The sequence below is a fragment of the Camelus ferus genome, chromosome 13, assembly GCF_009834535.1.
Source record: "Camelus ferus isolate YT-003-E chromosome 13, BCGSAC_Cfer_1.0, whole genome shotgun sequence".
Classification (NCBI taxonomy): domain Eukaryota; kingdom Metazoa; phylum Chordata; class Mammalia; order Artiodactyla; family Camelidae; genus Camelus; species Camelus ferus.
This window is the reverse complement of record NC_045708.1, coordinates 46,896,150-46,911,888: the sequence shown is the minus strand read 5'-3', so window position 1 is coordinate 46,911,888 and position 15,739 is coordinate 46,896,150. Positions and strand designations below refer to the sequence as shown.

The 15,739-nt window shown below is 31.2% G+C and overlaps 1 protein-coding gene across 3 annotated transcripts in view; it reads right to left on the bottom strand.

Annotated features, from left to right (window-relative positions):
* EFCAB7 (EF-hand calcium binding domain 7) overlaps nt 1-15,701 on the bottom strand; it is a 41,571-nt gene extending 25,870 nt beyond the window's left edge. For 2 of the 3 annotated variants that reach the window (XM_032494464.1, XM_006181269.3), the window contains exons 1-6: nt 15,555-15,701; nt 13,252-13,439; nt 9,595-9,806; nt 8,895-8,981; nt 8,132-8,327; nt 7,578-7,699 (exon numbers count right to left, since the gene is read on the bottom strand). In XM_032494464.1, the coding sequence (XP_032350355.1) occupies nt 7,578-7,699; nt 8,132-8,327; nt 8,895-8,981; nt 9,595-9,806; nt 13,252-13,438 (804 nt within the window). In that variant the 5' untranslated portion in view covers nt 13,439; nt 15,555-15,701. The remainder of the gene's footprint in view (nt 1-7,577; nt 7,700-8,131; nt 8,328-8,894; nt 8,982-9,594; nt 9,807-13,251; nt 13,440-15,554) is intronic. The other variant, XM_032494463.1, reaches the window with a different exon arrangement.
* Between the last annotated feature and the right edge of the window lie 38 nt (nt 15,702-15,739).

The following is a 15,739-nucleotide window of genomic DNA, read 5'->3' as shown; positions in this document are numbered from 1 at the left end:
ATATATAGACAAATGGAACAGAAGAGATAGCTCAGAAATAGTCTTACATATATGGCCAAATGATTTTCAACAAGGGTGCCAAGACAACTCAATGGGGGAAAGAGTCTTTTCAACAAAAGAGGCTGGGAAAAATGGATATCCCAGTGTAAAATAACTAATTTGGACCCTACCTTACACCATATACTAAAATTAACACAAAATGGATCTAAGACCTAAATGTAAGTTATTAAAACTACAAAACGGTGAGAAGAAAACATAGGAAGAAAGCTTCATGTCGCTGGATTTGGCAATGATTTCTTGGATATGACACCAAAAGCACAAGCAATAAAAAAATATATAAACTTCATCAAAATTAAAAAACCTCTGTGCATCAAAGGACACTATCAACACAGTGAAAAGGCAACCCATATAATGGGAGAAAATATCTGCAAATCATATACCTGAAAATGGAATAATATCCAGAATATATTAAAAACTCCTACAAGTCAATAACAAAAAACTAAAAAACCTCATTAAAAATGGCCATAGGACTTGAAAAGATATTTCTCCAAATAAGATACACAGATGGCCAATAAGCACATGAAAAGATGCTCAACACTATCATCAGGGAAATGCAAATTAGAACAGTGAGATACCACTTCATACCCACTAGGATGACTATAATAATAATAAAAAACCCCACAGAAAATAACAAGTGCTGACAAGGATGCGGAGAAATTGGAACTCTTGTGCATTGCTGCTAGGAATGTAAAATGATGAAGCCATTATGGAAACAGTTTGACAGTTCCTCCCCAAAATTAAACACAGAATTACCATATGATCCAGTAAATTCCACTTTTGGGTAGATCCCTAACCCAAAAGAATTGAAAGCAAAGACTCAAATATATAAAATATCAACTGACAAATGAATAAACAAAATATGGTATATACCTACAATGGGGAATCATTCAACCTTAAAAAGGAATGAAATTCTGAAACTTGCTGCATACGGATGAACCTTGAGGACATTATGCTAAGTGAAGCAAGCCAGACAAAAAACAAAAGGACAAATATTGTATGCTCCCACTGACATGAAGTACCTAGGGTGCTTAAATTCAGAGACAGAAGGTAGAACGGTGGTTGCCAGGAGCTCAGGGGAGGAGAAAACGAGGAGTTACTATTTAATGGGTACAAAATTTCAAGTGGGGATGATGTAAAAGTTCTGGAGATGGATGGTGGTGATGGTTACACAACATGAATGTATTTAAGGCAACAGAACTGTACACTTACAAATGGTTAAAATGGTAAATTTTATGTTATGTATATTTTAGCCCAATAAAAAAAAAACTTTGCTAAGCAATATTCACATTTCAATTTAACTGGTTCTGTAATTAGCCATTGAGTTGGTATGCCACTACTTACTTAACCATTTCTAAAGCGTTGAACATGCAGTCATTTCTCATCAGTATAGATAATGCTAAAATGAATACTATTTTGTTCAAATGTTTTGCTTCTGATGAATAATATCCTGTAGAAGAACTTCAAAGCAAAAAATATGTACATTTCAAGGCTAATGACACATGTTCCATACTGCTTTATAAAACAGTGATATAATTTTACAATACCACCAATAGTGTATAATGTAATAATTTGTCATTACATAACTTAGTATGTAGTGTTACCATTAAAAAATTGGTTGGGGATGATTTCTTAAGCAAGGTGTGGGTACATAAAATATTCACTAGAGTATCTCATATATTTTCTTATATGGTATCATAATTATTTTTGCAATAATTTATATTAATGCAATAAAATAATACAATAAACTAAAATGGTATTGTAATAATTTTGCCTTAATTTGAATTTCTTTGATTCCTAGCAAGGTTGAGCATTTCCCCATTTGTTTATCATTCTGTCTCTTTTTGTGTGAGCTGCCTATGTATCCCCTATTGTCAAAGATCTATTGCAGACTTGGTATTTTTCTTACATGTTTTAATAAATTCTTTTGACCTTTTATATATTAACCACTTTTGTAAGTTCTGATGCATGCATTTTCTCTATTTCCTTTAATTTTATTTTTGTTTTTTTTTTCAATTATGTAAGTTTTCCATTTTTATATTGATCTTTTCTTTGGAGATTTCCTCCTAAACTGAATTTTAAGAAATTACCACTATTGCTGACTATTACTTATCCATTAGTCACATGCACTGTCACACCTTTGGGGTATAAAAGATATGTGTACTTTTAATTGAGAAATTAAAATGTGACCTTAAATTACTGGAATTCATCTTCACAAGAATATTTCCCATGACAGAAACAAGTCATTATATATGATATTTCAACAACATCCCTATGAGACAATATGGAGTACATACAAATTAGTCACTTTAATAAACAGGCAAATTGAGATACCCACATGTTATATGGGTTCAGAGATTTACAAGGAACTTGTAGAAATATTAGGTGTAAAGTCTGGTACTTTCGGATCAAAGCTTTTACCATTAGATCACGTTTCTAAAAGAAAACATACTAAGAGTACTAAATTCAAAATTTTTATAACATAATGAGGTTGAAACTTGAGCTTGAGTCAAAAGTTCAACTATTAATGATGAGTAAGAGTATGTACAGACTTTCATTTAGGTTCCCTGTAAATCTCTTCAGTGGGAATATACTATGGACTAATAACAGATGCTATCATTACCTCAAAGCCAACAGCCCTTAATATAATCAACATAACCTTGGAAGACGATGACTGCCCCAGAGAACAAAGGAAAGAGACACTCATATGGAACTTAAGAGATATTACCCTTTGAGACAGTTTGAACTAAGATTCTGACATTAAATTTTTTCCTTTCAATCAATTTTTACTATAGCATTATTAGATAGAACTTCATCTAATATACTTTATGAATATATTTTTTACATTTACCCATCTGGAATGGCAAAGGATGCTAGTTTAGAATTACAGAATATTAAAGGTAGAAGTTTAAAAAGCAATTCAGTGAAGACTTCTCCTTTGATTGATGAAAGTCTGAAAAATAAAGTGATATGCTTAATTCAGAATTCTCGATGATTGCAGAACCAGATCTGAAACCTAGGCATCCTTACTTTCATTCCAAACTACCAGCTATATTCAGAATTCTGAGGTTTTTTCACACTTAAATATCTCCCATGATTTTTTTAAAGCTAATATTTAAAGAAATTTTGTGTTTATGAAATTATTATAAGTATGATAAAGTATTATCACTCAGAATTATATATATATTGAAGTGTTAAGATAAACATGATTGTTTGGTTTTCTTATTTAAAAAAGTAGATTTTAGTAGCTAAAAAATTTCTTAAATTTGTATTGTAATCATGGGTGAGGCAGCCTCCTACTTCCTAGTTAAAAAAATGTTTAAGTGAAACTAAAAAATAATGTGCTTTGCCTGGTACACTGATAGTGAACAGGATTTGTGGTATTTGGGAAACTCAAAGATGGAAGAATTTTTCCATGTGCTTATGGTATTTCCAGGTGACAGAAGATGTCTTTATAAAATTCAGCTGGGGAGGGAGTTAAATATTTTTATTAGAGGTCTTTCCTAAGTTCCAGTTCTAGAAAAGGCACAAGTAGAAGAGACTATATAAGTTTTTTTGGAAAGACAATCAACCTGAATACTGCAACAGATGATTAATAAAGCTGGAAAATGGTAAGACAACAGTTATTATAAACAGGAAGAAAGACAAATGCCCTATTATTTACATCAACTAAACTTCAATGTGATAATCAGATTATTTTGAATAATAAATAACACTATTAGGAGAATATGTAGCTCTCCTGTTTAAAAGGAAGAATTCAAATTCTTAAGATCTGCCAGAGTTATTAAAGACACAGTGCTTACTCAACCCCAAATTCCCTTTAAAACAAACAGGCTTTCAATCACACAAAGTTTTTTCTCTAGGACCTAGACTAAAGTGTTATGAATTAAAAGAAAAAAATACTGACAAATTGGCTGGCTCATTGAAATAAATCAATTTGAAAGGGTTATAGATTAAGTTGACAGTTTGAATATCATGAGAAAAATGGGAGAATGCTGAGTTTAAAAAAAATTTAAATGATAGACTAAGAAATTCCACATATGATATAATTTTTGATAATATAAAGCAAAAATAAAATAGTAGCTTGTATTTCTTACATAGGGCATAAGGTGGTGCTATATTCTACCAATTCAAGTAAATTTATATAAAAGGTAAAAGGACTGTTAATTCAATTATTTGTCATATACAAATTTTATTTATTTTCATTCATAATGTATAGGGAATTGCTTAAAAGCACAAACTAAAAATAGTAAAGTTGAAAATTATAGCTATCAAAATACTTAAATATACACAGTAAAATGACATTTTTCTTGGAACACTGTAGAGAACATGATTTGTTTTGACATATAATTCCGCATTATTAAAGTTTTAGTGAGGTAGAATTATTAAGCAGTAGATCTGCCACAGACGTAGTCAAAGAAAGAACTTTAACATCATCATCACTGTTGTTTTTTTATACAGATACCCTGTGTCACATACTTTTTGTTAAAAGGGGTAATTAGACTATTATTAAACTTTTTGTTATTAAAGAATTATAAACTATATATACTTTTTAAAAAAGGTTAAATGGATGATTTATAAGGGGACAAATTTATATGGATTGCCACCTAATTGACAAGTTGAATTGATCAATATTTTGAAAATCTGAGAAACTTTTATAAAAAAAGTATTATTTAGAGTCTTCACAAAAATTAAGTTAGACAGCCATTTCAAGTTTAAAATGTTTATATTCGTCTTGTAAATATTTATATAAAGAGATAGACCTATACCTCAATTTTAAAAAAGGAGAGACATATATAACCTACATGTTATACAACATTCATATACAACATGTCTGTTATACGACACACACACACACATATATATACAACATATATAGGCATATTCTAATTAGGAGTCTGGATATAATATTGCATCTCTGGAGCTTTCTCTAATTTTAGTCATGACTGTCAATTGAACCTATGCTTCTCTCAAAGAAAAATTTCTGATAAAAACCTAAGTAAGCGGATAAAATTCAGGATTAAAAAAGAATAATACTACAGTACCTACGTATAGTATATAAAATGTAATACATGTATACTCCCTTTGAAGGTTGTATTTTCCTCTTGTAATTCAGGTCTTTTACCAACTGTGTGGATTTACGGTTTAAAATCTGGCTTATGCACACCCGATTACAATAATTTTCTAATTTCTGAAGACCCTTCTTTTCTGTCCCAATTCCATACTTCTCCACTGCACATGAAATTGAGGTGCCCAAACTTGTTTAAAATAGATTTAAAGTATTTGAAGGAAATTAATTTAACAATTCTTTTAGTAATTTATTCTATCAATCTCGATTTAAACAAATTATACAATAACAACATTCATAACCAAGTACTTCTCAGAGTTGTTGTGAAGGTTAAGAAATATATAAAATTTAAGAAAATTTAAAAATAACTTCAAAATAAAATGCAAAGAACTGAATCCTGCTGAATAACAAAAGCGTCACAGATTTTTTTTAAAAATCACTTCAGCTCATGTAAGAAACATTGGAGAGCAGACAACATCAAGATGAGAAAAAGGACATAAAGAGTCAGGTAACTAATATGAAGTCTATGAATTATTTCCAAAAGACATTAAATTTTATATGAATGTCACAGAATTTAAGAGTTGAAAGTACACCATCTTTTAATCATTAAATTTTCCTACTACCTTTTACCTAATTCCTAATTACCTTTTCCTGCTCTTGATGTCTTAGATTCAAAACTTTAGTCTTTTGTTAATTAATCTTGGCATTGTCTATTAGATCTGTCTCTTCTTTACTATGTTCAAGGCCTACCTTGACCTAGCTGTCCTTACTTTATATTTGCATGACACTATTAGCCTCTCAATAGTCTTCCTAATTTGAGGTCTCCATACACAACATACAACATAATAGAAGAATAACTTTTCTTAAACTACACTTTCACCATGTTACTCCTATATAAAGACCTACAGTAATTTCTTAGTTCTATAATAGTATTAACAACAATATTATTTATTAAAGTGAAACTATATCTCTGGCACTGTGCTAAGTGGTTTATATATGTTAGATGACATAGATTTTTCAAAAACATAACTATTCCCAACTAAACATAATTATTCCCAATTTATGGATATGAAAACTGAAACTCAGAGGGCTGCTGAATAACTTATTAAAGGTCACACAGTTATTAAGTGACAAAGCTAAAATTTGAACACAGGTCTGTCTCTATTCAAAGGTTTTAATCTGCACTTTAGAACAGTGTTTGGCATAAAGTAGTCATTCAATAAATATTTGTTGAATAAATTAATGAATAAATGAAATACTATGCTATACCAGCTTCATATATTGTTAATAATGAAATGAAAATTTTTATTTTTTACTTCAAGGCCCAGTATGGTAAGCAAAATAGCTTGCATGTTACCTTTTTAATGAATATTTGTTGAGTTGAATTAAATTAAAAGAACTACATTGGTACAGGCCCGATTAACAAGAGCATGACAAAGAGAAAAAGTTTTACTATGGCTTTAATATAATCCATTTTAATATTTATTTATAACTTTCTTTATATTGGCTAAAATTATATTTATTTACACTTTAGAATCAGGTAAACGACAATTATTTAACTAAGTTGATTTTATTAGCATTTAATCTAGTTGCAAAATACAAAAAGCTTCCATTGGTAGAAAATAATATTGTTGGAACACTAAATATTGCGTGTGAACATGTTGGACATGCACACCAAATTGCTTAGGGTGTATAGATTCCTAAACAGTCTGAACAAAATTCCTTGGAGATAATGTTTTAAAATTTTAATATAGAACAAATGTCACTGTCCAGCAATTTAAAGATATAAGGGACTTCAGAGTTCAATAACAAATACAGAGTTGTTATTTGAAACAAAAATGTAGCTCTTGAGAACAATCAGTTCAGTTTTCTAACAGTAGTTATAGTATGTGGTCATAACCATTTTTCCCCCTTTTACAGAGGTCTCTAGGTACACATTTTTAATGTATCCTAGCAGTTTCCAGTTAATGTTTTATATTTCTGTAGCTATTATTTCCTGTTGAAAGAAAACTAGTAAAGGTTGAGTCTAGGAAGGGAAAACAAAGGAAGATCAATATTAACACTTTACAAATATTGACTTAGCAAAGTGACTTTGTTGTCTTTCTCTCAAAGGAATTGATACTGAATGAATGATTTATTTATACGAAACATCTATGAAAAGTATTTGTCAAACAAAACAAAAAAATTGCTCGGCCAAGTACATAATTGCATAATCTAGTTATCAAGTTCAAAAACTGAAGAGTCATCATTTTCGAATTCAAGACCTTTTAATAATATTCATCATTTTCACTTAAACTGTATTAGAACTGGCTTATAGGAAGAAATGTTGCAATCCACAGAAAACCTCAAAGTTCACAAACTACTTGTTCTCTATAAACACCAAACAGTTAATAAACTTAATGTCAAATTTGTTTTCAGAAAATATCGTATCTATTCATTTAAAATACTATACCTTTATTGAGTTTGGTTCAGTTAACTTTGAATTTTGGTTACTAATAGCACTCATGGTAATCGTGAAAGAAACAGATGTTTTGAACTTTCTAGCTGTTGCCAGTAAAGAACTCCTGGTGTCACCTGTAAAAGGTAATAGTTATTTAGTCTCACATTATGAAAAGTTGCCAATAGGAAGTCTGTTTCTAAACACAGTGTAGTATAAAAGGTCTATGTATTAATTTTATTCTCTTTGTTCTTCCTATTGAAGTAAAGTCAAAAGTTTTATATTTATCAGGCTTTAATGGTTCGTAATTTATGGTCTACTAATAAGATTCTTTATTTCAATATGTCACCTTTTAGCCTGAAATTTTAGTTTTAATAAAATATAATGAGCATAGCCAAGTCAAGTTCCGTAATAAAATTTTACTTCAATAGATTTTTATAGCTAAGTGAGTCTAGAAATGTTAGCTAGCAAAAGTTGGATTCTCATTTTTTTACCACTGATAAGCTAAGATGGAAGGAAAAATTTATCTGAAATGTGATCCTTAATTCTTGAACAAGAAAAAAAAATACCTTTATTTGGGAATGATTCCTGATCAGTATTTCTTAGGATTCTAGGCGATGGTTTTGGTATTGGTGATGGGTCCCTTTCAGGGCACTCTTCAATGTGACTTCCAAACTGTTGACGCCTCAGTTTACTGTCAACCTCCAGTTTTTCTAGAGTAGTTTTGAGACATTGTTCATTGGTTGTCATATATAATTTACAAAACTACAGGAAACAAAAAGTATTCCAGTGGGTAAAATAGTCAATCATACATTTGGGAAGAGAAAGAAAATGCATATTAGCAGGCAAGGGATAGACTGATAGATGGAATATATTTCCTGTTGAACTAGGTTACTCATTTTATTTTCTTGAATCAGATTGACCACCCTCAGGTGACCTAGTGAAATGCAGCCATGATTCAATGAGGCCATACTCTGAGTGAAAATAAAATGTTACACAAAGAGAGGTGATTTATTATTATTTTTTTTACGAGACATGTGTAGACTTGCGTTTGTTCTAAATAATTTTTATGATCCTTCCACTCCAGAAAAAGCATATTTCTAAGAAGAGTCTCTGTATGTGTGTGTGTATGCACATGTATATATTTTAACTTGTTTTTATTATTTTAATGTAGTCATCAGATTACAATTGTGGGACTGGGAGAGATTAAATTTCAAGTCCAGTTAGTACATAATATATAAATAATTCATTATCAGTATTAAAAAGATGTGCCCCTTTAAAAATACTTTTTCTATACAGTAAGCAAATTCACATCAGTATGAACTTTTGTACCTTGATGTAGTCAAATTTGCCATCAGCATTTACATCAGCCAAAGTTACTATGGCATTTACTTCTTCTCGAGTCATCTTCTCACCTCTCTGAAAGAAAGAGGATTTATTTTAAAGCAATATGACTATCACTTTGTTATGCGTGGAGAATGGAAATTAATTTTAGTCTTTTCTACAAGTATGAATATATGGTTTAATTAAAAATCTCAGAATAAGTATTATGTCCAGCAAGGATGAAACTGTTACATGAAATAAAATTTCACAATTTTATTAAATTTTGTAAAAGTGTGCTGAATTTCGTTTACTAAATTTCAACAATATATGTCATAGATTCAGCAATAACTATTAAATTAAGAGCAACAATATTTCTCACATTGTATCAAAAAACAGAATGGTTTCTGAATCTTATTTATACTTTAGTTCTCTTTTACTTATCACATATGAACCTATCACTGATTTACAAAGAGTTCTGGGCAGGAAAGAATTGTAAAGGAGCACAAGAGGATTACAACATGGTCTCAATTTTATACTTTATCTTTTATTCATCCAGAAGGATCCTTAAGTAGTTTACAAACAACATACACGTGATTCATTTCACCTGCCCATGAAACAGTTATTTTTTATGTGCACTTTGGTAGCCAAAGCTAGATTCCAAGTTGTTTTGCAAAATATGCATATTACCAAACAGTTTCATAGATCTTACCTTTGTTAGAAGTTTATAAAGGTCAGTGTGTAAAATAGAGCCATCATCATTTACATCTAATTGCTTAAATGATTTTAGTAATTCTGCTTTTGAAGTAGGTTTTTCCTTTCTTAAAATTATACAGAAATCATCAAAATTCAGTTTTGCAGTTTGAGGAGTCCAATACTTATTAATGGTCTTTTGGGATGGATTTCTTCCTGCATGCTGAAGAGCTGCCCAATAAAACAAGTATTATTTGTTATAGCAACATTTGGAATTGGTATTTAAGTGTATTTTTTCTATAAATCATTATATACTACAATATTATACAGAAGTACACATACACCAATATATTACCTTCAGTGTTGATAATCTAGTGATATCAGTGTATGCCTGACTTTCAAAAATGAAAATATACATACATATTAACATATATTAATGTCAGAATTAAATAGATTTTTCCTATTTTGGCAATGGGGTCTCAACTTAAATAGTTTAATTACTAATAATATCAGATTTACCTCATAAAACTGCCTGGAGGAAAAAAAGATTAAAAACAACCATCCACTTAATTGTTTTGAAGACATAAGAATAACCATATTACTTTTCTGGTTCAACAAATATCTTAATGAAACAATCAAATCATTAATTTGAGAATATTACTGTTAATAAGTCAAGATAATTAAAATGTTCATCATTGCCAGCTATTAGAACATTAATCATGCCCTAAATGTCAAATAATGCACAAAACGCATCTTACTTGTAGCCATGGCCCTGCTACAAATCAAGAATGTGAACATATTTTGAGAGACATCTATTATGGAGATGCAATGGTCAAATTACCTTTCACTTTTAACCAGAACACTTAAAAATAGTCCTATAACCAGTTATTCATTAGACATTGCTATTTTAAAAGCCATGCCATCCGTTATAACTATGAGAGGCAAAGAATTATGATCTGACAAAGGCATTGTATATTTGCATGTCCTATTACTCACATATAATGGTTTAAGCAACTGCAGATATTTTATATAGTTGAATAAAAGTAACTTGGTAATTTGCAAATAGACTAATGTCTACATATTAAGACTTAAGACTATCTAAAATGATCTAATAATATGTTTCCTAAACACCACAGACAAAAATTAACAAGATTTTAAAAGGTGTAACTGTCCCAAGTTGTGCTACGAACTTCTATTATAAAAACTTTATATTGGGTATTTCCAACTATCTTAGGTAAGATTTTACAATTCTATACATTGTCAATCAGCATTAAAAATTGATTATCTAGATATTCTACAATTTAATGTAATAAGGAATAATATATAAAAATAATTTAATTAGAGAAATATCTTCAAGGAAATAGAAACAAGATCAAGGTAATAAAATACAGACATTTGTGAGCCCATTATATTGAACATTCATTGTGCACAAGGATAATACAGGGTGATTTTTTTTTTTATTTTCAAAGTTACAAGCTTCTTGGTTCCTAAGAAGTTTTATAATCTAAATGGGAAATCCATACCTGAAGTGTAAAATTGCTACTTGTGATTAAGATTTATGATAATAACATATTAGGAGTTGATGGACTAAGATAAATGTTCTCATCCTCCAGATCAAGCAAGTGCATTGTACCTAGATAACTTAAACTTTGGCACAGAAACAAAAACAAGATCCTCAACTAGAGGTGACTCTCAGAGTCTAACAAAAGTAGCTATAGCAATTGCCATCTTCCATTCACCTAGAAAGCCTTTGTGGAAATTAATAACAGTGGAGATAACATAATTTTTTAAAATCTCCACAGGTTTATTTTGGATGTACACAAACGCAACTACCATGCTACCCTAGGAATAAAACATAAGTATCCTGCCTAGAGTATAAATGCACAATTCCTTAATTCATTTATCAAGAGAATCATGAAAAAGGATCATGTGTTTTATGGTTCCATCCCCAGCCAACCTCCACCTTTAAAATCTGGGGATACAAGTAGGACCGAAATGAAGTTGTGATTTAAAGTCAAAAGTCCATGTAAAAGAAAATGGTATTTTCTGTCCAGCTTTGGGAAACAGACGTAAAACTTTCTCACAAGTGGCAGCTCAAATGCTTGTTGCTATCTTTAATATCAAAAATTTTTTAAATGTACTGTTAAGTTGTTTAAAAGAACAACTTTGTCAGAATAAAATTCATTATGCCAAAACATGTACTAACTAGATATTTCCATATCTAATAAATAGGTATAATTTAGTAACTACTAACCTAACTTTAATCTTTAGTTTTAGAATTAGTTGGAAGCCCTTATTAAGTCCAGTAACAGCAAACACTATGTAACTGTAGATGTTTAAAGGTTTATACCAAAATACTGATCTTTTGCCAGGGTTTGCTTTAAGCTTTGACTTCAGTTTATAGCACTTATATTACTTACAAGTTGGGGAAAAAGGAACTCTAAAGTTCTGGTACTGGTACTGCTCTATCCTACTTTGACATGGAATGTCAAAGCGCATGTTCTGTGCATAAGTAGCAGAAGGATATAGATGAAAGGCACAATAGTTAAGAAAGAGACATCAGTGGTTCACACAATTTTAAAAAATCTAGATTATCTGAGATTAATCATTACAATTTTATAAAGAGTATTCCACCATAAAACCAAAAATTGAAGAGACAAACACTCCATTATCTTCACAGATAATTCTATAAGACTGATAGCACCTTAGTAATACATATTAATTGATTTACAAACTAAATGCCATAGTAGCAGAAGGCATGTTAAACTTTTAAACTAAGTAGATTCATAATCTCAGCCTATTTTCAAAAGAATAAAGAGAAAAAAACAAAGTTATAGTTTATAGTAAAATACAAATTTTAATCTTTTCAATTTTTGTATTTCCCAAAATGGATTTCCTCAAATAGCAATCTTATTACATACAAACCCAAGACCTGCTGTGAAAATATATTATATTTTTTAATTTAAGGAAACTGCTTCTGAAGTTGGCAAAACAACTTTGTTTCTGTAATTGTAAAGTTATTAGCCTTGATGAAACTGACATGAGTATAGTGTTATCTGTTATTGTTGTTCACCATTCTCTCAAGACTAAACATCTCCAAGTTATTTGATACACCTAGTAAGGAGCAAGTTCATTGGTTTGGGGGATATCTGCAACCAGAAGAATTTAAGATATAATGGAAAGAAGCAAAAAAAGACCAACTCTCTCAAGTCCTCCCTCCTAAAAAACAGAACAAAAACCAAAACTCTTAATTCTCTTTTAAAGTTTCATTAATTTCCTAATACTGCTCTTTTACAATCATTCTACTCATTTTTATTTTCCTTTACATTTTCCCCAGTGTAGGTCAAATTCAGATTAGTGATTCAGTTGCCAAAAGCATTGTAATCTATTATTATAAATCTTAAAATACCAAGGTTAAGAATTTTAAAAATATTTTTAAGCAAGCAATTGATGGAAGTTTTAAAAATACTAACCTAGTCTATAAACACTGAAAGTTTTATTTTGAAGCTCGTGGACTATGTAGTTACATGAAACAGCGCAATAGCATAATTTAGTTCCATTCCTCAAACATCACTAAGAAACTGGAATGATTCAACAATGTAATTCTAATTCCAGTCTTTCCAATCTATTAACTTTCAACAAATAAGGCAAAATACTTAAATTAAAGAACAATTACCTAAGTAAAGTTGATCTTTAGAAATAATGTTATCTAAGCTGCTTTTGAAAACAGTTAAATAGGCAGCTCTACAATTCATATAAAATATCTCCTCTTCAGTTAGTGGAAATTTCTTTGATTGAGGACTCTCTGAAAGCGTTGATTTCTGACTGGAGAAAGCTGCATCACTTCCTGGACTGCTGGCCATCCTATTAGAAAATAATTTAAAATTTTGTTTTAGTCATTTAATCCTAAAATGCAAATGTCACTTTGCCTTTCAAATGGGGGGAAAATCAAGATTAAGTTTTTTTGGTTTTTTTTTTAAGATTACGGTTTTTATATGTGGAAAAAAGATAAACATTATAATATTTTATGGTTATATTATCATGTTAAGCTAGAATAAGCCTCTGGCAGTTGATTTATATATATATAAATGCTTGTTGCTATCTTCAATAACAAAATATTTTTTAAATGTATTAAGTTGTTTAAAGGAACAACTTTCTCAGAATAAAATTCATTATGCCAAAACATGTACTAACTAGATGTTCCCATATCTAAGAAATAGGTATAATTTAGTAACTACTAACCTAACTTTAATCTTTAGCATATATATGTATACGGGAGCCAAAAGAACAAAGGCAAAACAAAGATGTAACATAAATACAAAAGAAGAACCATAGGGCAAAGGAAAGGCACACATCTATTCTCTCAAAATTAGAGGACAGTCAGTTGAGACTTCATAGGGTTGTCATGAGGATAAAGTAAATTAACACATATGAAGCACATAGAACAGTGCCTGGCATATAATAAGTGCTAAATAAACTGTAGATAGGGTGAAATTGCAAAATAATGAGAATTTGAATATAATGTGATTGGCAGTTGGTATCCATCTCCACAGTAAGGTCAACTGTCTTTTCACTAACATCTCAATAATGCAACCCCACGTTTTAAATGACTGAATTTTAAAAATCCCATGTATAGCATTATCCTGAGATTTTACTGTATCCTATGACTCCCAATAATGATGTTAATAACAACAACAACAACAACAACGTTTGGGATTCTATAGCACCTCTGCTCATAAGAGCTTAAAGAACTGTATATATCTTGATTTATACCTACTACAGTGGTCAGGTATTTTTTGCCCATTTATACATAAGGAAATTGAGGGGCAGAGATGTCATTCAGCTAATAGTAAGTAGCAAAAGGCAGTAAATTTCAATAACAGTTTCTTCTTTATTAATGTGAATGAAGGCTTCCTGAATAACAGTTACTATGAAGCACTAAATTGTGCTGGTGTTCTAACAGCTTCCAACATTATTTTATCCAGCTTTGACTTCTAAAAATACATTCCAACCTAATAAATTGAATATTTCAAGTTCAACAATAAGACGACACAGGTAGGGTCCCCTTCAGGACTCATTGGATTCTTACTCAGGAGGCCTAAATCACTTGCACCTTCTTGAATTATATAGGTCTTTTACACTTGGGAAAGAAAGATAATAATCGCTTATCGTGGATGAAGTACCCTATTTATAATACACAGACCGCCTGCCTGACACTTTCATATTATACCAGATTTAGAAGGACCCCATAGGGATGTGGTGTCACAGTCTGGTTACTGCAAATTGTATCACTATAATTAAGCATCATAGTTTTAAACACATATGCATGCACGCATCTCCTCACAAATGTGAAAGAAAACTGTTCCAATAAGGAAGAGAATGAACGTTCATTTTGCAACCAGCAGTTTTAAAATGTAAGTTTTTTTTTTTTTTTAAGATCGTCCTCGAATACTCTTTCCAAACAAGGTGACTCCCTTACGTGAAAATCCCACGGCAGAAATGTTCCAGAATTCTATTTTTTCCCCCTCTCTGTGACGAGAGACTAAACTGAATCTTAAATAAATATATAATTGCACCCCTCAGGCTTGGAAACCTCCTGCATTTAAAAGTCCAGCCAGAGACCAAGACAGGGGCCTAGAGAGTTCACTGCAGCAAACCGCTCCATAAATAACCAGCCACACAATAGCAAGAAAAATAAACTGTTAACAAGCGCCTAAGGCTTCTAAAGGGCAAGGCGAAGGCAGAGCGCCATCCAGTCACCGTCCCTACACAGAGAAATACTTTCACAGCTGATCTTGGGCTACATCTCTCTATTTCTGTATTCCTCTGGGCATAACACTGCATTGACATGTACATTTCAGGTACAGACATGGAGCAAGTGTACGGAAGACGGAGAAGTAAAAGAAGCAGGTGGAGAAAAGGAAGCCTAACAGTGAGGGACGCAGCGGGCGAAGACACAGACAACGAGCTGCTTGATACCTAACTGCAGGTCACAAACGAGAAAGCGCAAGCAGTTCTCCTCACGGATTCCACGATCCTCTCACAGCCGCCGGACCGTCCTCGGCCTTCCTTCAATTACCATGGCAACTGCACCTCTCCGCCACCGGAAACAAGGTATAGAGCACCTCCCCAAACGGTCCGGCTAGAAACTAAGGACAGTTTAT